Source organism: Melanerpes formicivorus, unplaced genomic scaffold (assembly GCF_026170545.1).
Source record: "Melanerpes formicivorus ecotype bairdi unplaced genomic scaffold, bMelFor1.0.p_v2 SCAF_3, whole genome shotgun sequence".
Lineage (NCBI taxonomy): Eukaryota > Metazoa > Chordata > Aves > Piciformes > Picidae > Melanerpes > Melanerpes formicivorus.
The window spans coordinates 40,917,547-40,942,762 of NW_027142355.1; the positions used below are offsets into that span (position 1 = coordinate 40,917,547).

Consider the following 25,216-nt stretch of genomic DNA (forward strand, 5'->3'; position numbering starts at 1 on the left):
TAATCAACAGCAAGCTGAACATGAACCAGCAGTGTGATCAGGTGGCCAAGAAGGCCAACAGCATCCTGGCCTGTATCAAAAACAGTGTGACCGGAAGAACCAGGGAAGTGATTGTCCCCCTGTATTCAGCACTGGTGAAGCCATGTCTTGAATACTGGGTTCAGTTTTGGGCCCCTCGTTACAAGAAAGACCTGGTCCAGAGAAGGGCAACAAACTTGCTCAAGGGTCTGGAGAACAGGTCTACAGGTCTTCTGAGGAGCAGCTGAGGCAATTGGGGAAAAGGAGTCTGAAAAGAGAATCATAGTTTCATAGTTTCATTCCGGGTTGGAAGGGACCACAAGGATCATCTAGTTCCAACCCCCCTGCCATGGGCAGGGACACCCCACACTAGATCAGGCTGGACAGAGCCTCATCCAGCCTGCTCTTAAACACCCCCAGGGACGGGGCCTCGACCCCCTTCTTGCTCTCGACAACTGCCTGAAAGGAGGTTGTAGCTAGGTGGGTGTTGGTCTCAGACCAGGCTGAAGATAATAGGAGCTTATCAGGAAAGGAACCAAACACTGACCAAGCTGGAAACATTTGTATTCAGGTCAGTTGGGCAGCCTGGGTTTTAGAGTGTGTCATTGCTGTAAAGTTATGCAGAATCTTTTCTCATGCGTAATTTTTATTGATTAGAAGAAGAGGAGGGAGAGAGTCAGCCTTCAAGTGACATAAATAGACACAGCTTTACTGAAGTCAGTGTGCATCTGTTCATTCTGGTGAAGGATATAATTACCCCATATTGCACTCATTTTATCAGCCATTGCTAATGTTTTCTGTGTGATCCTCTGAAGCTTTTCAAGAATGAAAGCACTGTCTGCAGCTCCCAGCACTTTGCCTCTGTGACATATGAATTGTGCCAAATCCATTTTGAGTTTTTGTTTTTAAGCTCTGAGTACAAGGGTGAAGTGAAAATAAAGTGTGAATAATGGTCTTTCTCTCAGAGGCAATGTGATACCGCGTTGAGCTGAAAAATTTACTCTGGTACAGATCGGCCCTGCCAGGATGAAGGGCTGATTTATGCTGAGCACGATCCAGCTGATATCTGATATTGGGGAGGGGGAGGGCTCTTCAGTGTTGCTGACAAAGCTGTAACAAGATCCAGGGACTAGATGCTGAAGTTAGGCAAATTCAGCCTTGCAATAAAATGCCAGTCATGAGCACAATAAAATACTGTAACGGTTTAGTTGGGCTTGTGATGAATTAATCCTTGAGACATAGTTAGTGCTTTCTGTAAGTCAGTCTCCAGTTCCTGGGAGAAATTCTCTAGTCGGTTTGTGAGCTGGAGAATCACAATGATCCCTTTTGGTTTTGCACTTCAAGTGCACTTGTTAGCTTCCCTTCTTCGCTAGGCATAAGGAGAGCACATTTACCAGAGACACCCTTAACAATTCTCATAGCACCTGCAGAACTGCACTGAGAGAACTCTTCTAATTAAATCCTGTCCTGTAGGAGTACCTAGGACTGCCCACAGAAATAGGAGGAATTGTGTGCTTGCCTTCCCTTCTTTGTCCCCCATAGTTGTTTGGGTTGGATCTTGAGGGATTATTTTGTAGCAGCTGTTCTTTTTTTACCTTCTTTTCCTTCACTACAACAGCTCACCTGATGGGATGTAGCTCAGGAAATAGATTGCCCATGATCACGGCCGCCTTTGTCAGCGATGACACACATCAGGCTCTCCCAACTCCACCGCTCAGCAGTTCCTTCACCTCTGTGGTATTCAACAAATTGTGCTGTTGAGAGCTGGAATGGTGTTTCGATCTAATGGAAGGCTTTGGGCTTCATACAGGGACATCTGGATGGAGCTTAATGATACGGGATATACAAGAAGTCATATTAGTCACAGGAACTGATTCCCTCCTGATCTGAAACTCTTTAAAATATATGAAACTGGAGGCTGTTGAACAAAAGAGCACTCTGCACATCTCGCAGGATTGGGCTCCCTGTTATTTCCCTGTCTGAAAAGCAGACAGCCCCTGCCTACTGAATTCTCAGATCTGGGAATATCTTCTTGAACAGTGCTCTCACCTGCAGGCTATTTGAGAAGTACCAGGGGTGTCTGAATATTGCTGCCTGAAATCAAATGTTTCTGTTATTGTGGATGTAGAGGAAACTCAAAAACAACCCAGCGCTGTGAAATCGTGGTATCCGAGAAGCAGCTCTCTCTCCTCCTGCTTTTAGAGCCCTGGTAGTATCACATTCTGTTTTGACAGCTGTCAGAAGTTAAATGAAAGATATTTGGGGAGACGAGGGTTGAGTTACAGGAGAATTGTTATTTGCAGCCCTCGCCAACAGCTCCAGTTTGCACTTTGTAACACACATGCTGTCTGTTGTTCTTTCCCTTTCCCTCTCCTTTGCTAAACTTTTGTGCTTTTTATTTTTGTGGCTCTCGTAATGGGGAGTGCTGCCATCCAACCTGTGCTGCTTTCAGTAGACAGCATCCTTTTGATATCTTGCCTGCGAAATGCAGTCCGTGCCCTGCCCTGCCCTACTTTTTCTCCAGTTCTTCTTCAGAGACTGTCAACTTCCAAACTTCTGCTAGTGCCACTGGCCTCCTTTCATCTCCATAATTTACGCTGCAGCTTTCCAATGAGCAAAAGGAATCCACACTAGCTCTTTCCTTATTGTTCACTGTTAATTTACCCCCCACTCCCCCCAACTCCACTTATTCTTGCAGATTGCAGTAGTAGTGTGGGTTTTTTTAAGTGAAACTCTGCTGCAGGTCTTTCACTTAGCTATTTATGAAGTGCTTACACTTCATGTTTACATTCCAGGGTAAAAGGCTCGCAGCGTTGGAGCAGAGGGGGCTTCTATTCTTGCTTTCTGGTTTGGATTCGTGCCTGTGGGCTGGAGAAATAATCATTATTTTCACTTCAGCTTAGTTTAGGTTTAACTCAGAAACACCTGAAGCTTTTTCTGTGCTCAGCCCTTTATCTTATTCTGTAACTGCAAGTACCTATGCTCTCCTAATGTCAGCTGAGCTAGCCGGGGAATTTGCAGATGCTTAGCGCTCTGCTGACCGCTATACCTCCCTTGCATCACACGGTGGCAGAAAACGCCCGGCATACGTTCTTGTGCTGTGCCTGCTTGCGAAGTCCCGTCAGATATTTCAGCACGCAGCACTTTATAGAGAACGTGTTAGCTTGGAAAATCAAGTCTGTTTAATTGTGCAGCAAGAACTTCTTTTATAGCAAAGTAATATGCATTGATTGATTGACTGATTGATTGATAAAACACACATCGGCAACTTGCAGGATGTGTTGAGGGTGTGTGTAGGATTCATTGAGATACTGCATCTGACTTTCAACATATTTATGTAATAGTATAGAAAAGATAATTATGTAACTGGAATATAGAGAGACGTTTTGTTTTAATTAGGCTTTTGATTAAATATAAAGGCACAATTAAGAGTGACAGATACAGTAGATGCTGGTAGACTACATGACAGCTTTTGGCTGGATAAAATCCTGATCTGATTTTCATTTGATCTAATTTTTTTTGTGTAAGGATCTCAGTGACAGTTGTGTAGAATCTTTGATCTGAATCCTCTCTTTTTCTCTCCATCTGTGTGTTCATTGCTGTGTTTTTCTCTTGGTAACAGAGGTTGTATTAATTTACAAGAAAATTACTTTGTTTTAAGGAGAGATGGTAAAATTTAGATGTTAGCCAAAGAACTAAGAATTCAATTTGGATTTTTTTTTAGCCATATTTTGTCAAGCCTCTCAAACTGTTATTCTTTCTGTGAACACATGTCTGAGCACGTGAGCACAAGCAACTTTTTAAAGACTTGCATATGAGAGACCTATGTAACGCAGGAGGGAAAGGATTTTGTTATGAAAAAGAAAAGTAGGCACTACAAAGAGCTGCTTGTGTAACTGACTCTGGTACAGACATGAACAAGGTGCTTTGAGTAACATCTCTTATTACACTAAGTGTTGTTTATGTTAGAACCCTTAGTGGGCCAGGATGGGCTTAAACTAATCCTTTGTGCACTGCTTTTGGAAAGAAGACCATTAAGTCATTGTGGATATGAAGCTAATTATAGACTCCTCTGGTAACTTGGATGGGGTACTTGTCTGTTATCTTAGTAAATCAAAATCACTACATTTAGTTTGAAAAAGAGGAGGCTGAGGGGAGACCTCATTGCTCTCCACAACTACCTGAAAGGACGTTGTGGAGAGGCTGGTGCTGCTCTCTTCTCACAGGTAATAAGCGATAAAACAACAGGGAATGGCTTCAAGCTGTGATTGGGTAGGTTTAGACTGGACATTAGGAAAATTCTTTTCATGGACAGAGTGCTCAGGCATTGGAATGCGCTGCCCAGGGAGGTGGTGGAGTCACCAACCCTGGATGTGTTCAAAGGATGTGGTGCTTGGGGATGTGGTTTAGGGGTGAACCTTGTAGAGTAGGCTTCTGGGTTGGACTTGGTGATCCTGAGGGTCTTTTCCAACCTGAATGTTTCTGTGATTCTGTAAGTGACTGGATAGAGAAAAAAACCCATTGCATTACTGCCAGCTTCTCTTGAATATCCTTAGGCCTAGTTTAGTGTGGTTTTGCATCGTTTTGCTTGGATATAGGAGGCCCTCTAGTATTACCCCAAAGTTGTGAGCTGAACACAAGTCCACTGCAGGACCTCGGGCAAAGCCTTCTCTTGGCCCTTCTTTGGCTCTGCTTCTGCTTTCACTTTCCATCTGTCTTGGTTACTGATAATTCCAACATTCTGGAGCAGGGCTGTTCTTCTGATGCACTTTTGCACTGCTCATAGGTGTTAGGATCCTGTCAGCAGTTGAAAGCTGAATTATCAAACCACACCGAGCTCACGATATGTGTGTTGCTGCACTTAATATTCACCGCGGGGACAAATGGGTACGGCTCCTTCTAGACGCCACAGAGCATGAGGCCAGCCTTGAGAGATGAGTTTTTTGATACAGCAGTAAATCCCTGGGGTTTGGTTTGGTTTTGTTTTGTTTTTTTCATTAAATTGCTTATCTGGTCTGAAGATGGAAGTTGGCGTCATCGGAAGGGCTGTTGTAGGCTACAGCGCGGTGACACAGGCAGCTGTTTCCCATGTCTGTCTGTTACAACTTGTCATTTTGTTTCACAGTATGGAAGGTGCCAGAAGTGACAGGACTAAATAAGCACAGAGGGAACCGACTGTTTTATCTGGCCCTGTTAAGGAACAAGGAGGGAGTGAAGTTAACTTCACGTGAAGCAGTTTAAATTATTTATTTTCCATCCTGGAAGTGTACTTAACGTGTTGTTAAGGCAGAGCCATGTTGACAGGGGGGATGTTAATTACCCCACTGGAAGCGCCTCACGTTAGCTGAAAGCAATTGTTTGCAGCTATCTTTCATGGCTCTGGGTAAAGCCAGCAGCAATCTCCACAAATATTGGCAAACAATTCCACCCTCCCACCGTAGAAGTTCCTTCTGCATCTATCTGCAGCTGCACACTAGCTGTTTAGTTGCTGCAACAAAATACGAAGTTCAATGGCTGTGAGATTCTTTCCTCTCTTTGTTTTTTTCTTGTGTGATTGGAGTGATTGTGTGATGGAGCTGTTCTCCCTTAGACATGGCACAGCTTAAAAATGTGAGGATCTTCATTCACTGATCCACCACTCTGAGTGCATGTGCTTGATGTTCCTGTAAATGCTTCCCCACAATTTCCTTAATGATTCACTTCCCACTCCTTGATTCATAGCAAAAGTGTTGTGTCCTTCAGAACAGGAAATTATTGCATCCATTCTTTGTGAAGGCTTACATGTCCCTACTGAGAACTGGATGTGACTCGAGCAGCATTTGTGTGGATGTGTGCTAATAAAGGTGAGGAATTGACGTTTTCCTCCCTTCTTGTTCAGCATCACAATGAATTATGGACTCCAAAATGACCTAATGGTGGAACACCAGGAATTATATCTGCAAGTAAATGCATGGCTAGCTACTTTGAGTGGCTACATTCTGGTTTTCTAGATGCTTCCATGGTTAATGCTATTAGAGATTCTTTTGGCAGAGTGTGTGTGTGCAGTTTGTTCATTATGGTGTGAGGCTGTGCCTAATAACATCCAACTCTCTGTTTGTAGGTTAGGCCAAAGACCCTGATTCCAGACAGCCTCCCTATCTCCCCGTGCAGAGACCAACCTTCCAAGCAGCCTCCTACCTTCCAGAAGGCAACTGTAGTCAGCATTAAAAACCCCAGTCCTGCCCTCCCGACTGCCAATAACACTGTCAGCCATGTACAGACGCCTAGCAGCCAGCCTCAAAGTGTCACCGACTCCACAGCTATTTCATCACCTCTGAGCAGCGCAGGTGTGGCGTACGCCATCATTTCCACCTCCCCCAACAATGCAACTCCTATCAGCACCAGCGCCACTGTCTCCGTGGTCAATGACAGCATTAAAGTGCAACCGCTCCTCATTAGTGCCGACAGCAAGGTAGGTTCTGCTCTTGACAGCTTTTCAATTCTTTGTTAGCAAACACAGGAATTACATTGCAGATGTAAGCAGAATGTTCCCCTGGGACTGCATGGCCCTGTGCAGTGTGGTGTCAGTGGTTCCTTTTGAAGAAAATAATCAGCAAGCAATGGGAAAATTCTTAAGGGAACACGTGGATGCTGGTAGACTTTTATTTGTGCTCAAGCGTATTTGTTAGTGGGAACAACATACATCATTGTACAGCCTGGTGTTAATGGGATTGTGTGATCTTCCATTTCCTTAAACCAATCCTCACTAATAATATCCCTGAATTCTGTGCAGGCTCTAATTTCCTATGGATTCCCTCTTCAATTATACAGTCATACTAGTTATATCAACTGACCCTAGGGAGCGTAGAAAGCAATCAGGCATTCCCCTCTACACTTCAGGGGAAGACCAAATGAAGTCAGAGCAAAGGGTTTCAAAAGTGATCGGCAGATGAATCAGTAGGAAAGAATCAAGTTACGAAATACTCATCTCTAAGATGCTGAGTTGCTGGAATGTGTCCAAAGAAGGGCAGCAAAAGCTGGGGAGGGGTTTGGAGCACAGCCCTGTGAGGAGAGGCTGAGGGAGCTGGGGTTGCTTAGCCTGGAGAAGAGGAGGCTCAGGGCAGACCTTACTGCCCTGAGATAGGTTGTAGCCCAGTGGGGAATGGTTTCTTCGCCCAGGCAACCAGCACCAGAACAAGAGGACACAGTCTCAAGCTGTGCCAGGGGAGGTTTAGGCTGGAGGTTTGGAAGAGGTTCTTCATAGAAAAAGTGATTGCCTATTGGAATGTGCTGCCCAGGGAGGTGGTGGACTCACCATCACTGGAGGTGTTTAGGAAGAGACTTGATGGGGTGCTTGGTACCATGGTTTAGTTGATTAGATGGTGTAGGGTGATAGGTTGGACTCGATGATCTTGAAGATCTCTTCCAACCTGGTCTGTTCTATTCCTCTTCTATTCTTTGGACTGCTTTTCAGCTTTGAAATGCAAGAACTTCAGCACTCTTCCACCAGAAACAGATTCAATAAAGCAAGCCAGCAGACATTTGCTGTAATTTGCTGGTGGGATCCTGCTATTCTGGGTCATTTTGGTAGCATAGGGTCTCATACAGTGCTGAAAAAGAATATGGGATGCAGAATGGCTTCTGAGGTAAATAGAAGCACACATCTCTTCCTCTCTTTTCTAACAGAATTTATTTTTCTCTTCCTTAAACTGGCAACTAGTTAAGAAAACCATCCCTTTTTATGCTCTTGAATCTTCTAGAGTGACTGAGTTGAGATAAAGCATCTAACAATTCAATAACATTGATTGAAAGTTAGAAATTAAATTCAATCCAGCCTTCAAATCACCAAGAAGATGAGTTTAGGAAGGTCCTCCATGAGGCTTTGGTTAAGGGTATAAAATCACACTTGTAGTTCTGTGGTCAGATATTGCCCTTCACTCCATTTAATGTGGCACTTCTTGGGATTGTTGTGGCCAATGTACAGAACCCAGCACTTGGATGTGTTCAATCTCCTGCCCTTGGCCTCTGCCCATCTGTCCAGCCTGTCAAGATCCCTCTGCAGAGCTCTTCTATCCTCTAACAGATCAACTCCTGCCCCCAGCTTGGTCCCATCTGCAAATTTATTGATGATGGGCTTAATCCCCTCATGGAGATCATCAATAAACATATTGAGCTGGATGGGGGTCTGTGAGTTATCCTGTAGATCCACAAGAGATCTGTGTAGTAATTCCTATAGGTTCCAAACCAGAAGTCATTTTCATTTAAAGCACATGTGTTTATTTTGTTCAGGCAAAACTGAACATACACTGATCACAAGACAAAAGTGCTGAGTGTGGCCTCTGATCTCAGTTGCATGAGGTCTTCCTCCCCGTCCACATGGACTTACTCTGAAATACCACTCGTGTGACTGAGAGCAGGCTGTGGTTTTGAACATGGAGTAGTTCCATCTCTTCTACCTGTATGCAAAGTAGAATCAAAGAGAAGACCTTAAAAACACGGCCAAGAAGATGATCAGAGGGCTGGAGCACCTCTCCTGTGAAGACAGGCTGGGAGAGTTGGGGTTGTTCAGCCTGGAGAAGAGGAAGCTTTGGGGAGACCTTATAGCAGCATTTCACTATCTGAAGTGACCTACAGGAAGGCTGGAAAGGGACTGTTTAGAAGAACATTGTCCTGGATTAATACAGATGAGGAGTTTACTGGAAGTGATACAATGCCTACCTGAGCCTGTTTGCAGAAAAGCACAGCAAAATGCAGCAGCAGCAGCAAAAGCCAACCATCCCTCCCACCCAAGCTCTCAGCAGCTAGCCCACCCCCCAAATCCAGAAGCGGGAAGCAGCAACTGTTGCAATCTGATCTTAAACTTTGCTCCAGCCACCACTCTCCTGTTAAAGCTTCTGTCTTTTGGGAACTTCCAGGATGACAACACGCGTTTTCCAAATAGTTTACCTCTTTGTCAGGGTTTTGCACTTGTTCAGGGGTGAAATTCCAGAACACCAGGGGTGAGCACCATCCTAGGCTTTTGCCCATGCTCTACCACACCCTCTGCTATTCATAGTTATCCTCTCCAGCTTCAGGTCAGATCTCCAGGTGATATTGTTGGGAGAGACCTGCATCACTCTGGACAAGACCTGGCCCGTCAGTTGGGTGAGATTGCATCTGCATCAAGTGGCTAGTGGAAGAACCATGCTATAGTATGCCAGCAACCAGCACAGCAACACCATAGCATTAAACCACGTTCCTGAGATGATGAGCACCACTACACAGAGCACATTGATTATAAGTGCACATCGTCTCCAGCTGCCCCTGGGAAGAAAGTGCATCAACATAGCCAACATACCACAGGGGAAAAAAAAAAGTATATAAAGCTCTCTTAACAAGCCTCAAGCCTTAATTGAATCCTCTAATTATCTCACTTCTTGTTATCTCAGCCCTTTTGTCTCCTGCTGGAATAGACTGTCTTGGTTAACAGAGCCCACTGTCTCACAAGCAAGCCATTCCCCCCCCCACAACAAGAGGAGAAGTAACACCAAAAAAGCTCTTCTGGGTTGAGATAAGGAGTTTCCTGGAAAAGACCCAATGCACTGCAGTTACCTGAGCCTATTTGCAGACAAGCACAGCAAAAAGCAGAAGCTGCAGGAGCAGCCAGTGACCTCTCCCACCGAAGCATGCAGCAGCCAGCTCAGTGGAAAAAGGCCAACACCCCCCAAAACAGAAACTGGAAGCAGCACCCAGAACAGGAAGCCTCTCATGTTCCAATCTGAACGTCAAGCCCAATGATCTTTTGCTCCAGCCAGAACTTTCAGTTTGAAGCTGGCATGACAGCAGAATGGTATTCGATGTCAGCAGCAGATCCAACTCAGCCCATGACAGGCGTGTAGCGATAGGATGAGGGGTAGTGGTTTTAAACGGGAGCAGGGGAGATTTAGGTCAGATGTAAGGAAGAAGTTCTTCACAGTGAGGGTGGTGAAATACTTGAACAGGTTGTCCAGAGAAGTGGTGAAGGCTCCATCCCTGAGGACCTTCCAGATCAAACTTGATGGGGCTCTGAGCAATCCGATCTAGCTGGGCAAGCTGCCCTGTGAGGGTCCCTTCCAACCCGATGCATTCTGTGACGCTATGAAAATCACTGACACGGATGCTAAAGCTAGGCTGCTGAGTCAGCTTCAGAAGTCCTCTAAATAGAAAGTGTCCTAATTTTCAGAGGCACTGATCAAGTGGCTCCCTTAGACTGCAGCAAGCTTATGAAGCACCAGTCAAAGTTAATTTTCAGAAAAGTAAGTATGGATTTAGAAGCCTAGCCTAGGTGTCCGCTTTGTTATGGTTTGGGCTTTGGATTTGCATTTGTGGTCTGTAGGGGGATCAAGCAACTCCCTTCAAAAAAGGAATCAAAGGTTCCAGGTTGAAAAATCCAGTTACATACAGTGAATTTTCTTCTTTTATTTGTACATTCTCTTTTAGGTTATCATTATTCAGCCTCAAGTCCAAACCCAGACAGAAAGTAAAGTGGAGACAAAGAAACCTCCTGAAGAGTCAGCTCAGGGACCTCCTGCTACCAAAAAGAAAAAGGAGGAAAATCCAGAGGTGATCTTTTTTTCTTTCTTTCTCTTGCTTTTGTTTTGTTGTAAATAAGTGTAGTGGTGTGATGCTTCAGCCCACATGCACCAACAATGAAGCACAGCTCGCCCAGTCGGAGACGTGAATGAGGGCTGTATTTTACAAGCAGTAATGAAAATGCAGTGAATATGTGTGCAAAATACACAGTGTGTACAATGTTGTACAAGGATTTACAGGAAATAGCACAAACACAGAAATCCCCCTCGCTGGGGGATCCCACCTGCTTAAAACCTGACCTCTAGAGAAAACCATCAGTTTTTCTTTGCAGTAACTTGTCTTCACAGGAAGAATATTGAGCAAAAGCCATCCAGAGAGTTGCAGGAAGAGACCTTGGAACTAGACACACCCCTTCCTGGTGTAGCATTCATAAATTTAATGAGCTTTTCATTAAATTGCTAGCTAGAATGCCCTGACTACCCTTTTTGGTAGCCAAGAGCTTTGTTCTTACTGTGTATACAGGAGGTTGTAGTGGGTTGAAATTCCCTCCCCAGAATAAAATTGCCAGACCAGCTCAGTTGGAAGCAAATGAGGCAATATTTACAATCAGACTAAAATCTAGGAATAAGAAATGCAATGAATATGTACCAAATATACAATGTTTAGATGTATCTACAATTTATAGACAGCACAAGAAACCCCCTGGACAAAACCAGGGGGCTACCAATAGCTTCCCTCTTTCCTCATAGGGCTTGAGAGGCCTTGAGCACAAGCCCTATGAGGAGAGGCTGAGGGAGCTGGGATTGTTTAGCCTGGAGAAGAGGAGGCTCAGGGGAGACCTCATTGCCCTCTACAACTACCTGAAGGGAGGTTGTAGCCAGGAAGGGGTTGGTCTCTTCTCCCAGGCCACCAGCACCAGAACAAGGGGACACAGTCTCAGGCTGCGCCAGGGGAGGTTTAGGCTGGAGGTGAAGAGAAAGTTCTTCACTGAGAGAGTCATTTGTCATTGGGATGTGCTGCCCAGGGAGGTGGTGGAGTCCCCGTCCCTGGTAGTGTTCAAGAGGAGATTGGGCGTGGCACTTGGTGCCATGGTCTAGTCATGAGGTGTTGGGTGACAGGTTGGACTTGATGATGACCTTTGAGGTCTCTTCCAACCTTAGTGATTCTATGATTCTATGAGTCCTTTCCCCCACACTGTACAAGGGAAAAGAGAGAAGAGTAGAGAGTAGTTTATTAGCACGTAGCCACGATAAGGAAGCACAGCCAAGGTCAGCAAGCCAGCAGGAGCAACCAGCTGGAGTCTGCCAGAGCGACGAAGCCGAAAAGAGCAAGAGTTAGTTTATACAACTAACTTCATGTTAGTTATCAGACCAATGGGGTTATTTAGACCTTATCATTATTTTCCCTTTACATCCAATGGTAATTTATTTCCATTCTACCACTTTCTGCTCAGTCTGTGGAAAATTTCCTAGGCATCAGCCTAAAATTACCAGGGAGGTCTTGACAAGCACAGTTTTAGGGATAGGGTGCTGAAGCTATGCCCTTAAGCATGACAGTTCTTTTCATGAATTTGTTTCACAGATGCAAATCTGTAGGTCTAGAGTTAATTTCTTTTGTTCTTTGAAAATAAACTTTAGTAGATTATAATGTATTTATGCAATTAGTGTAATTACAACCAACAGCGTAATTAGTGTAAATACATGTAATGGCATAAATAGAACATATAATTACGAAATGAAATGGGTTTGGAAAAACCTTTGGTTTGCTTCATGGGGAAAAAAAAAATAAACATACAACATACTGTGCATTTCTAAAAGCACAGTCCTGGCTCCTGAGCAGATGATTCAATTTAAGGCAGTCTTACAAAGATACCGTGGTACTTTTGCAAAGGAAACAAGCACTCTAGGCACTTCACATCTCTCTTTGTCTTCAAAGCACAAAACTGAGGCAGGAACTCCAGTGCATCTCTGCATAAATGTTAGTCATGACAGACTAGGATTTAACAAATTAAATTGAATAAACAGACTTAACAGTAGTCAGGGGTCCCACATTCTGTTACTGAGCATACCTGCATGAACAGAAGAGACAGAGGGTAATTACTGTCTTTTGTTCTTGGCTCAGTCATTCTGCCGGCAAGCCGTGGAAAGGGGGGCCTACAGGAAGGCTGGGGAAGGACTTCTCAGGATATCACGTAGTGATAGGACTAGGGGGAATGGAATGAAGCTGGAGGTGGGGAGATTCAGGCTAGATGTGAGGAGGAGGTTCTTCACCATGAGAGTGGTGAAACCCTGGAATGTGTTGTCCAGGGAGGTGGTCGAGGCCCCGTCCCTGGGGATGTTTAAGAGCAGGCTGGATGAGGCTCTGTCCAGCCTGATCTAGTGTGGGGTGTCCCTGCCCATGGCAGGGGGGTTGGAACTAGATGATCCTTGTGGTCCCTTCCAACCCTGAATGAAACTATGAAACTATGATCCTGGGCACAGCCTCCTTAAGCCATTTGCATAAGCCAAAGATTTGAAGGTTTCTGCTTTCCCAAACACATCATCATTAAACTGCAGCAAACAGTATCACAGTATCACTAAGGTTGGAAGAGACATCGAGGATCATCGTGTCCAACCTGTTACCACAGACCTCGTGACTAAACCATGGCACCAAGTGCCACGTCCAGTCCCCTCTTGAACACCTCCAGGAGTGGTGACTCCACCACCTCCCTGGGCAGCACATTCCAACGACAAATTACTCTCTCAGTGAAGAACTTTCTCCTCACCTCCAGCCTAAACTTCCCCTGGCGCAGCTTGAGGCTGTGTCCTCTTATTCTGGTGCTGGTTGCCTGGGAGAAGAGGCCAACCCCTTCCTGGCTACAACCACCTTTCAGGTAGCTGTAGACAGCAATGAGGTCACCCCTGAGCCTCCTCTTCTCCAGGCTAAACAACCCCAGCTCCCTCAGCCTCTCCTCACAGGGCTGTGCTCAAGGCCTCTCCCCAGCCTCGTTGCCCTTCTCTGGACACATTCAAGTGTCTCAATGTCCTTCTTAAACTGAGGGTCCCAGAAACCTCCATGTGTCCACTGTTTTGCAGCCAGGATGCCCCAATGCCTTACTAGGGAGTGGTTTTCCCAGATGCAGAAGAGAGTGTCTTGACCACCCAGGGTATTCCAGGTCCAGTGGTCAGAGCCCTCTCCTGGAATATGGGTTAGTCCCTCCAGAGCTGTGGAGGGTCTGGGGGACTGGGCCACTTGCTTGCTTCTGTCAGGGGGGCTCTGCTGAGGGTGAAGGCAAATAACTGCCTGTGAAGTCAGGGACCTTCTTTCACCAGAGTGACTTCTGCAGAGAAATGAGGGAACTGCACAAGGCAGCTGCCTCTCTGGGAAGCAGGTGTCTGGGAGTTTGGGGTTGGGTTTTTCTTTGTTTTGTTTTGTATTTTTTTAAAGGGACCTGAGTTCAGCACAGAAAGAAACAGAATTCTGCCCAGAACTTGTTGATTTAAAAACAAAGTCTCCTATTAGTAAAATTTTATATTTCTGGAAACATTTTCCAGGACATTCTAGCAGGTATTTATTTAAAAGAAAAATTAGTGTCATAAATGTTGGTTATGTAGCTCAGAGTGTTTTTAATCCCACCTGAGAAGAACAAGAGAAGTGCATCGTAATTGTGAACTGAATGGCAGTGTTAGGCCTGGACTGAGAATCTCAAGAAACTGAAGCCTCAGTTTTGTGGATCCCTGAACAGAGGAGCAATAATAGACTGTGGTATTTTATGGAAAAGGATTGCAGAGGCAGTGGTATTTTGAGTTGAATTCAATGGACTGCATGAGTGTGAAATAGCAAAACCTATAAACCAAATATGCTGTTAATATAATATGCTGCTTAAAAAAATAATCAGCCTGTACTGTGACTTTTTAAAGGTAACCATCTCTCAAACATCCATAAAAAACTAAGCCTTCCTGTGTTTAACAGTGAGGTGATGTCTGCTTATGCAGGCTCTTCATGCACATACCTTGCAAATGAATAGGTACTGAAATAGTTTTACCATGAGGAGAGGAAAATGTTTAGCCAGCATTGCAATATTCAGTTTTAGTTTACATGCCAGAAATTGTGTGCTCTCCCTGCAGTTTAGCTTCAGTTAGTACAGCCATTCTGCACTCCAGTGGGAAAATGTGATTGCATGTTAACCATTCCAGCTTTCTGATGTTATACCTAAATGTTGTTACTACTTCTGCTCAGAGCACCGAGTCGTATCCTGCCAAAAAGTTACTCATTGGTGGGGGAAGGGTGAAGCTTGTAATTCTACTCAGTGGACTAATTTTCTTCTCAGATCTGCACCGTGGATCTTGGATCAAGTATTCATCTTTCCCCTCAGGCATGGAGCCCCCACTGAGTCTTAGATGATATTTTAGGCATATAAGGAGTGAATGTTATTGAAATCAAGGTCTGACATGCAAATGAACACATGTGCTTGTCATTACCGCAGTTATGGAAGGCAGAAATATACCATGAATATATCCAAATTGCCAGTGATGAGATCTGACATCACCAATTGTTGATGTGCAGGGAGAATTGCATACTAGGATTACATACTGTGGAAAGAAGAAATTCCTGTCTTATGATGTTATTATTTCACCTGTTTGATAGAAATGTTTTCACCTATATGAGAGGGATGTAGGTGTCCAGTCCTGACCCTCAGGTTTTGAAGAACCCACCTAACTCCTCATTTACAAAATGAGGATGTACTTGCTTTCCCCATTTCACTGTGTGAAAGTCAGAACTGCAAAGGAAATGGTGACTCTGGTGACTTACTAGTTGGTTGTATCCTGAACTGAAGTGAAAACTTTCTGTGGGCTTTTTGTTGTTTCACAAAATTTGGCAATTTAAAGGCATTTCACAAAACAAGAAGGTCAAACACATTTTGATTTCAAAGTGTTGAAACCTTCTCCTGACACTTCTTTGATTGAAATGGAATGGTTTTACCTTCTACTGCTTGAGCACTGTATTTCAGTGTGGCCAAAATCTATCCATTTTATGTGTAGATTTAGGCCTGTGTTCTCTGGATTGTGTGTTTTGCTTGCTTGGAGGTTGTAGACAGGCAGGGGCTGGTCTCTTCTCCCAGGCAACCAGCACCAGAACAAGAGGACACAGTCTCAGGCTGCGCCAGGGGAAGTTCAGGCTGGAGGTCAGGAGGAAGTTTTACACGGAGAGAGTGATTGCCCATTGGAATGGGCTGCCTGGGGAGGTGGTGGAGTCGCCGTCACTGGAGGTGTTCAGGAGGAGACTTGACAGGGTGCTTGGTGCCATGGGTTAGTTGATTGGGTGGTGTTGGGTGATAGGTTGGACGTGATGATCTTGAAGGTCTCTTCCAACCTCGTCTCGTCTCGTCTCGTCTCGTCTCGTCTCGTCTCGTCTCGTCTCTTCTCTTCTCTTCTCTTCTCTTCTCTTCTCTTCTCTTCTCTTCTCTTCTCTTCTCTTCTCTTCTCTTCTCTTCTCTTCTCTTCTCTTCTCTTCTCTTCTCTTCTCCTATTCTATTCTATTCTATTCTATTCTATTCTATTCTATTCTATTCTATTCTATTCTATTCTATTCTATTCTATTCTATTCTATTCATTTCCTAGCTGCTCTTGTTTTGTAGTCAGGCTGTCTCTCCTATGGACTTGCACTTTGTGAAAATGCAACAACTTGGATTACATGATCCAACAAGATGGTTTGGCACAGCAGAAAGAGGCAGAGATCCCTGAGGCCCCACAGTAGTGCCCATACAACGTGATACCAAATGGTTCAGATCAGTTTGAGCTGCAGAAGTTCAGTTTTCCATCAAAAAGATGGAATAAAAGCTTCATAAAAACTTTTTCCACAGGGAAAAAAATTCCCAATGAAAAAAATACTGAGGAAAAAAAGTATTTAGAATCTACTCTAATACTTCTCTTATTAGCACATTGGCACATTTGAAAAGTTGCTAGTATGCAGATGTCTTTTGTGCTTGTATAGTCCTGTGTCCAGTTCTGGGCCCTTCAGTTTAAGAAGGACATTGAAACTCTTGAATGTGTCCAGAGAAGGGCAACAAGGCTGGGGAGAGGCCTTGAGCACAGCCCTGTGAGGAGAGGCTGAGGGAGCTGGGGTTGTTTAGCCTGGAGAAGAGGAGACTCAGGGGTGACCTTATTGCTCTCTACAACTACCTGAAGGGAGGTTGTAGCCAGGTGGGGGTTGGTCTCTTCTCCCAGGCAACCAGCACCAGAACAAGAGGACACAGTCTCAGTTTGTGCCAGAGGAAGTTTAGCTGGAGGTGAGGAGAAAGTTCTTCACAGAGAGAGTTGTTAGCCATTGGAATGTGCTGCCCAGGGAGGTGGTGGAGTCACAGGGATTGGACGTGGTGTTGGGTGACAGGTTGGACTTGATGATCTTGGAGGTCTTTTCCAACCTTATTGATTCTATGATTCTATAGGGTACAAAACTGCTGGGTAATATTTTAGATCAGATTCCTCACTGCAAAGCAAGCTCACCAATGTCAGTGGGAGATGTTTGTTTGCACCCTATAAAGGGTAAACACTGGATCAGTGTTCCACTTCATCATTTGTGCATGTGATATGCTTTCTGTAACATGGGGAGAGATATTTCTGATTCTGTTTGTTGAGGGGAAAGGGACTTTCAGTATGCTTCTGATGTCTTGTGCAGTGTTGTAAAGTTCAGTTGAAGTGTAGTATATATTGTTTTACTTCATACAGTTTGCTCACATCCAATAAAAGCAGTGCCATGTATGAACAGTAATAACAAAAGAGCACAATTACTTCTCTGAAGAGAGGAGTAACAAAGCAGCTGAGGCTGTGAAATTGAGTTGATTAAGCTGATTGAATTTTGATCATGCTCTGTATAAAATCAGTAATCACACACAACTGGCTTCAAGTTTATATGGCCATACAGGTAGGTTGTGACTGACCAGACATATCTGAAACAAAGCAAGAGGACACAGTCTCAGGCTGCACCAGGGGAGGTTTAGGCTGGATGTTAGGAAGAAGTTCTTCACAGAAAGAGTGATTGCCCATTGAAATGTGCTGCCCAGAGGGGTGGTGGAGTCACCATCACTGGAGGTGTTTAGGAAGAGACTTGATGGGGTGCTTGGTGCCATGGGTTAGTTGATTAGGTGGTGTTGGGTGATAGGTTGTACTCGATGATCTCAAAGGTCTTTTTCCAACCTGATCTGGTCTATTCTACTCTGTTCTACTCTGTTCTACTCTACTCTACTCTACTCTACTCTACTCTACTCTACTCTACTCTACTCTACTCTACTCTACTCTACTCTATCCTATTCTACTCTGCTGCATTGCATTGCATTGCATTGCTTTGCATTGCATTGCATTCCATTCCATTGCATTCCATTCCATTGCATTCCACTCCATTGCATTCCACTCCATTGCATTCCACTCCACTCCACTCCATTCCATTCCATTCCATTCCATTCCATTCCATTCCATTCCATTCCATTCCATTCCATTCCATTCCATTCCACTCCATTCTTCAATTAAAACTCTGCAGATTGCTCTGCATTCAAATAAGACACATTTCTAAAGACTTTTACCTGATTTCTTCTGTCAGTGCTAGATTGATTTATTTATTTACTTCTACCATGATTATTTTAATACAAAATCTAATACCTGCTTATTTTTCCCATAGAAAATTGCCTTCATGGTAGCATTAGGACTGGTTACAACAGAACATTTGGAAGGTAAGACAGCCTGTGTTGCTTTACAGTTCTTTTGTGGGTTTTTGTTTGGTTTTGGTTTTGGTTTGTTGTTGTTGTTGTTGGTTTGGTTTGGTTTGGGTTGGGTTTTTAGTGAAATGTTTTCCCTTGGCTCTGCAGCCCAGAGTAATTGGTGATTCTGTCCTCTGCAGGGCAATGAAAAATCAGGTGAAATGCTATTTATGCCCAATTGTGCTTTTCAGCCTGTGTGACCTTAGTTTGCTTTGCCTCCCATCCCACTGCACTGTGCTCAACAGGCATGAGAACTAGTTCTGCAGCCAGCACCAGCAGGCTTGGCATAAGCTGACGTTTGGGCTCACCCAGTCATCCTGGTCCTTTAAGGGCTGGAGGATGGTATTGAAACAAAAAGCCTGCAGAAGCTCTCACCAGTGCTGATCTGGTTGAAGAATCAGCGAGATTCAAAGATACTTACTTGGATCTTCTGTAGCAAGCATGTCTTCTCCTCTTTCCCCATGTGAGATGGACTTTCATTTTTCAGTTAGTCATCTCTGGAGTTCCACAGAATAGTGTGTAAAATGTTGTGAATATCTGGCATTGGTTTGATGAGATTTTAAGCAGGATAGAGGACTACCTCTCACAGTGACTTTACTTCCCTCCATTTCCCTGCACTGATCCAAACCCCCACAAAACTTCCAGTCTGATCATGGCTTTGTGTGAGAGTTGCTAGCATGTCTTCCAAGGCTTCCAAATGTGAGTTCAGACCCAATACTGGACACAAACTCCTTAAATCTGTGTTTTGGAGAATAATTTAATGCCCTAGTGGCTGAGAATTTGAAAGAAACTTTAAGCCATTGGCCTTTTTAATCCCATAATGGTAATGGATTGAAAGGGAAATTAAAAGGCTACAGAAATCTGGGGAGAAGATTTACAATCCAACAAATGAGGATGGTGAATGGATCTTGTTTCCTTTGTTAAAGGAACAGAGGACAGTGTTTGAAATGATGCTGAAATACAAACTGTACTTCCAGCAGGGGGGGTGCCTAATTTTGAATAATTCTTTACCATTTTATTGGCACTAATAAATTGTGTGGATTCAGTGCTTGTGTTCAAAATGCTGAGTACTGCTCTGCTCTGTTTGTTCTACAGTAAGTGCAGAGATGCACATTTTGAACCTAACTGCTACAATACTCATCCTGCAGAATCAATTCTTCCAGACACATTCACTTTCTGTATTCCTACTAGCTTTAAATAAATGGCTCCCTCCAAGAGCTATTGCCTATGGAAAGGGTATTTCTTCATGCATCTCGGTGATTACAGCTGTCAAAAACTACCCTGATAGCTTTCAGATGCTGAAGTTTATTATTTTAGTGCTGTGTCATATTTATGGCTATCAGCCATTGCTGTTTCTCAGGGAGCAGTGGTCATTACCCAGTTCGGTTTAGTTTGGTGCTTCTGATGCATTTCTGTTTCACATTTCTTTGGAATGAAACTGTATTAAGATTGGGTCATTAAAAGCTTATTCACTCAGTGTCATTAATTCACAGCATTACTGCTTTTCTTCATTTTATTACTTAATTTTGTGGTAAAGGGCTATGATCTGCTTCTGTATGTGTCTCTCTAGTAGCCTAGCAGCCTTTCCACTTAACATCCAAAGGACTATCTCTCCCCTTACTGGGAAAAGAGCTCTATTCTGCAGAGCCTGTGAGGCATCTTTTACCAGTATGAGACCTTGTGATGGGGTGAAATTACCCCAAAATAAAATTGCCAGACCAGCTCAGTTGGAAAGCACATGAAGCTGTATTCACAAGCAGACTGACATCTAGAAGTATGAAATGCAATGAGTATGTACAAAATGCACAATCTTTACATATATTTACAATTTATAAGCAACATGACTTGATGATCTTCGAGGTCTCTTCCAACCTTTGTGATTCTCTCTCTCTCTCTGTGTATGTGTGTGTGTGTGTGTGTGAACCCCCCCCTGGACAAAACCAGAGGTTACCAACAGCTTCCCCCTCTTGACTCCCTTCTCCCCAGCCCCTGTACAAGGGAAAAGAGAGAGAGAAGAGCAGAGAGTACCTTGTTAGTGATTAACCACAGCAAAGCAAGAGTTAGTTGTATAACTAACTTTATGTTAGTTATCAGAGCAGTGGGATTGAGGAGAGGCTGAGGGAGCTGGGGTTGCTTAGCCTGGAGAAGATGAGACTTAGGGGTGACCTTATTGCTCTCTACAACTACCTGAAATGGGGTTGTAGACAGGCAGAGGTTGGTCTCTTCTCCCAGGCAGCCAGCACCAGAACAAGAGGACACAGTCTCAGGCTGTGCCAGGGGAGGTTCAGGCTGGATGTTAGGAAGAAGTTCTATACAGAGAGAGTGATTGCTCATTGGAATGTGCTGCCTGGGGAGGTGGTGGAGTCACCATCATTAGAGGTGTTCAGGAGGAGACTTGATGGGGTGCTTGGTGCCATGGGTTAGTTGGTTGGGTGGTGTTGGATGATAGGTTGGACACGATGATCTTAAAGGTCTCTTTCAACCTGGTCTGGTCTGGTCTGGTCTGGTCTGGTCTATTCTATTCTATTCTATTCCATTCTTTTCCCTTTTACATCCAGCTGTGATTTATTTACATTCTGCCACTTTCTACTCGGTCTGTGGAAAATTTCCTAGGCATCAGCCAAAAATTGCCACAGACCTTTTACCAGTAAATGAACACAGCCACCACTTCCACTGACTGAAACTGTGCAAGGTATAGCTTTCCCTGAAGAAAAATTGTCATTGCAGGCCTCATACTCTGACCGTACAGAGTACTTATTGATGAGGGCAGAGTCTCACTGAAGCTCTTCCACCACCCTAATGCTAATTTATTCAATTCTGTCAAGTGTATTACAGCATAGAGGTTTTTTCCCCCCTCTTTGAGTTATATTATGTGAATTAATTAACTAAGGAATAGAATACATTCTGAGATACAGGGCATGGTCTGTAACATATTAAATATCTTTTCCTAGGCTATTAGAATCTCTTTTAACATTGCCATTGGGTAAGTAAAACAAAATAGTAGGTAGAAAGCAAAACCTTAAAGGATTCTTTACTTCATGCCATTCCAAAATCTCACCTTTTATCTTAAGTGTAGCAAAGTAAATCCCCTGAAATGTTTCCATCTAGGTTACTGGAATATTTGAATCAGTTAAAACAAATAATCTATTCTACTGTATTAAGCCCTGGTTTGACATGTAGACAATTCTTTCTAGCAGAAATACCAAGTAATGAAAGCACATGCTGGTGTACTGTCTTGATGTGATTATTGACAGATCAAGCCCTAGATGTACGTACTGCTTATCCCACAAGCATGGGGAGTTTTTGCTCACAGTTTCCATAAATAAAGTGCTGACATTGTGCTCTGCCTCCCTGATGGCTGCATAGGGTAGAGTAGCTCTAGATCCATTTCAGTTCATTACTCTGCCTCTATCTCTTTATTCCCATCTATTCCCACTGCTATTACTTTTCCCTTCAGCCAGCTTTTATCTCTGTACCATAGTGATGCCTCTTCCAAAGCTGCATTCCAGGTATCTACCTCATGTGTAATTCAGACTCCATCAAATATTTCTGTTGCCTTGGTGAGAGCATGTACTGAAGAAATTCTCTTTTAAACCTGGGACCCAAAAGGGCAGAGAGCTACAGATCCATCACAATCCTCTTGTGAAGACACTCAGCCCAGTTAAAGACACAGAAAGGTCTGCTGTATCAAATTCTCCATTTCTTTTTCTGGGCCAATGAAAAGTCTCACTCTTGTATCACTGTGATCACTTCTGAAAGACTCAGACTGGGCTGCCCTAACTCCATCTTTTTTCCTGCACTGCCACAGGGGTGCTGAGATTCATGGTTCCTCTGTTGGGATATCTCTGTCACGTTTTGGTCTTGAGAGCATTCCCCTTACGAAAACTGCTGCTGATCTAAAGAACAACCATCTCTTCTCTGGTGCATCTGTGGCAGGCTGCTAGATCAGTATCTAACGCTTGCCCTGTGCTTTAGAGGACAGGGATGGCAAAGGGTCTGGAAGCTTTGGGATGGCGATTCCAGCATACCCAGACAAACATTTCATAGGGAATACTTTCACAGTGAGACAGAATTGTTACCCACAGAACACCCTCCAGTCTGGAGGCAGTGTAGCACCAAGAATGTTAGCAAGATGTCGGCAGTGGTTGGGGCTGTGACGTTGATCGCTCAGCGCAGCGCAGCCTCTGATCACAGATTTCTTGGTAGTGAGATTCTCTATAGCTCCTTGAGTCACGTGGCACAATATCCATAGATCATGTCAGACATGGGATGCAGCTTTGCCTGTGTGCTTTGGGTTGGAACACAAGCCCTATGAGGAGAGACTGAGGGAGCTGGGGTTGCTTAGCCTGGAGAGGAGGAGACTCAGGGGTGACCTTATTGCTCTCTTCAACTACCTGAAGGGGGGTTGTAAGCAGGCAGAGGTTGGTCTCTTCTCCCAGGCAGCCAGCACCAGAACAAGAGGACACAGTCTCAGGCTGCGCCAGGGGAAGTTCAGGCTGGAGGTCAGGAGGAAGTTTTACACAGAGAGAGTGATTGCCCATTGGAATGGACTGCCCAGGGAGGTGGTGGAGTCGCCGTCACTGGAGGTGTTCAGGAGGAGACTTGACAGGGTGCTTGGTTACATGGGTTAGTTGATTAGGTGGTGTTGGATGATAGGTTGGACACAATGATCTTGAAGGTCTCTTCCAACCTGGTTTATTCTATTCTATTCTATTCTATTCTATTCTATTCTATTCTATTCTATTCTATTCTATTCTATTCTATTCTATTCTATTCTTTGACTTGCCCTAGAGAAGACACCCCCTGAGCATGTGAGGTGACGTTCTTGTGCCAGCAGGAAAACCCAGCCAGAATGTGCAAGTAGTTGCTCTTCTTTTTTTCTTGTCAATGCAGTTCCTGCTGATAGAGCCTCAACTCCAAGCGTGGTGGCCTGGCCAATAGTCTTTGTGAATGAAAAGGTTCAAATTTCTATCTTGCAACTCAGGCCATCCATGCAAAGCATTAGGCTCATCTCTGAGGACACTGTATCCCAGCCCTTACTGACAATACTAATGCCATTTACTAGAGCAACTCTTAAAGTGGCACATGGCCCCTTTTACACTGTGGGGGAGCGATCCACATTTGGAAAGGGTGCCTGGAAACCTGTGCTGTGTGGTGGGAATCCAGTTCCCATGTGTCACAAACATCCTGAAAGCTGGACTGTGCTAATCTATAGCAGACATTGATAGTATTTTGAAAGCTCTTTGTTGGTACTTGCTGAATATGTATCTGAAGGGATCATAACAAAAATCATGTAGGGAAGCAGAAGTCCACCTTGGAGGAAGGAAATCAACCACCAAAACCCTGTGTTCTGAATCTTACAAGGAAATGCTTATTAATGTCAAACTGAACTGCAGAAAAGATCAGTGTGATGGAAGCCAATGATGCTTTAGAAACTCAAACTGAACACAAAGCCCAAGGGGTTGAGGGTAACAGCATCTTGCTTAACAAGTTACTTAATTTTTTCCCTGATGAATGAGAAATGGACAACTAATGTTTCCTTCCATGGTTACAGAAATCCAGAGCAAGCGTCAGGAAAGAAAGAGAAGAAGCACAGCAAACCCAGCCTATAGTGGACTCCTGGAAACAGAGGTACTTTACCATTTGCTTTTTCTTAAACACAGTTCTAATTGATGTGAGTATAAGGTTTAAGTGCTTCTTATTACAAATATATACATATATATGAATGCATTTACCTGTAAAGACATATTGATGTGGAAAGGAAAAGTCTTATCTCAGTAACTAAGCAACAGGTTTTCACCCCCAAACATCACTTGCTTCAAACTGGAATTCATTAGTTTTAATAAAAGCCAAAAGGACTAAATGAATGTGGGACATGATTACTCCTTCACCCACACAGACAGCCCCTGTAGGTCAGAACTGAAAAACAGAAATGCTGCTTTATGTTCACAAAGGCTGCATCAGGTTGGAAGGGACACTCAAAGGTCATCTTGTCCAAACCCTCTGCAGTGAGCAGGGACACCTCCAAGTAGATCAGGCTGCCCAGGGCCACATCAAGTCTGATCTTGAATGTCCCTAGGGATGGGGCCCCAACCACATCTCTGGGCAATCTTTTCCAGTATTTTACCCACTCTCATTGTAAAGAACTTCTTCCTTATGTCCAACAGTTTAAAACCATCGCCCCTCATCCTATCACTGCAAGTCCTTCCGAACAGCCCTTCCCCAGCCTTCCTGTAGGTCCCCTTCAGATATTGAAATGTAGCTCTAAGGTCTTGCTGGAGCCTTCTCTTCTTCAGGCTGAGCAGCCCCAATGAATTCAGCAGGAGAGGCTCAAACTTGTATGGCTACTTTTCTTTTCCTACGTGCCAAATAACGGATGGAGAACTTTGGGGCTTTTTTGTTACTGACATTCATAAAAGAGATGTGTTGGTTTAAGAAATCAGCGTGCTCTACAGGTGGTATGGAAGCCTGCACAATAAATATAATCATGCACAATTAAAACCAGAATGCTTTGAATAATCTCTGTGGTCTTTTACACTTATGCTCTTGCATTCATCGTCGTAGCATTGGATTGCTAACGTGGTGTGAAAGCAGCATTTAAGTAACTTCTGAACTGTTTGTCTGTTTCTGAACTGACATAAAAAGCATATTTTTCAGCTTATTATATCCCCACCTTTACAATTTCACCACAGTTTGAGCTTGCTATTTGAACTTCCTATAGGAATGAAGCTGATACTCAGCCAGCCCTTCCCTTAAGCAAGGTTTCTGTGTGTTCTGGGTTCTTTAAGCCATAGAAAGCGATTTTTCTTTACTTAGGAGCAAGGGATGGAGGATTTTTGGTAGGCCAGCATTTCAGATTTCTGTGTTTGATGGCAGACAGCAGGCAGATAAGGCTAAGAAGAAACACACCACTGCAGCCAAGCTGCTTAGAGGATT

The 25,216-nt window shown here is 44.0% G+C and overlaps 1 protein-coding gene across 6 annotated transcripts in view; it reads left to right on the plus strand.

Moving 5' to 3' along the window:
- Positions 1 to 25,216, plus strand: part of PHF21B (PHD finger protein 21B) — a 207,957-nt gene that overhangs the window by 166,883 nt on the left and 15,858 nt on the right. For all 6 annotated transcript variants that reach the window (XM_068170674.1, XM_068170680.1, XM_068170673.1 and 3 more), the window contains 4 exons: positions 6,119 to 6,469; positions 10,456 to 10,578; positions 18,202 to 18,253; positions 23,835 to 23,911. In XM_068170674.1, coding sequence (XP_068026775.1) covers positions 6,119 to 6,469; positions 10,456 to 10,578; positions 18,202 to 18,253; positions 23,835 to 23,911 — 603 coding nt within the window. The remainder of the gene's footprint in view (positions 1 to 6,118; positions 6,470 to 10,455; positions 10,579 to 18,201; positions 18,254 to 23,834; positions 23,912 to 25,216) is intronic.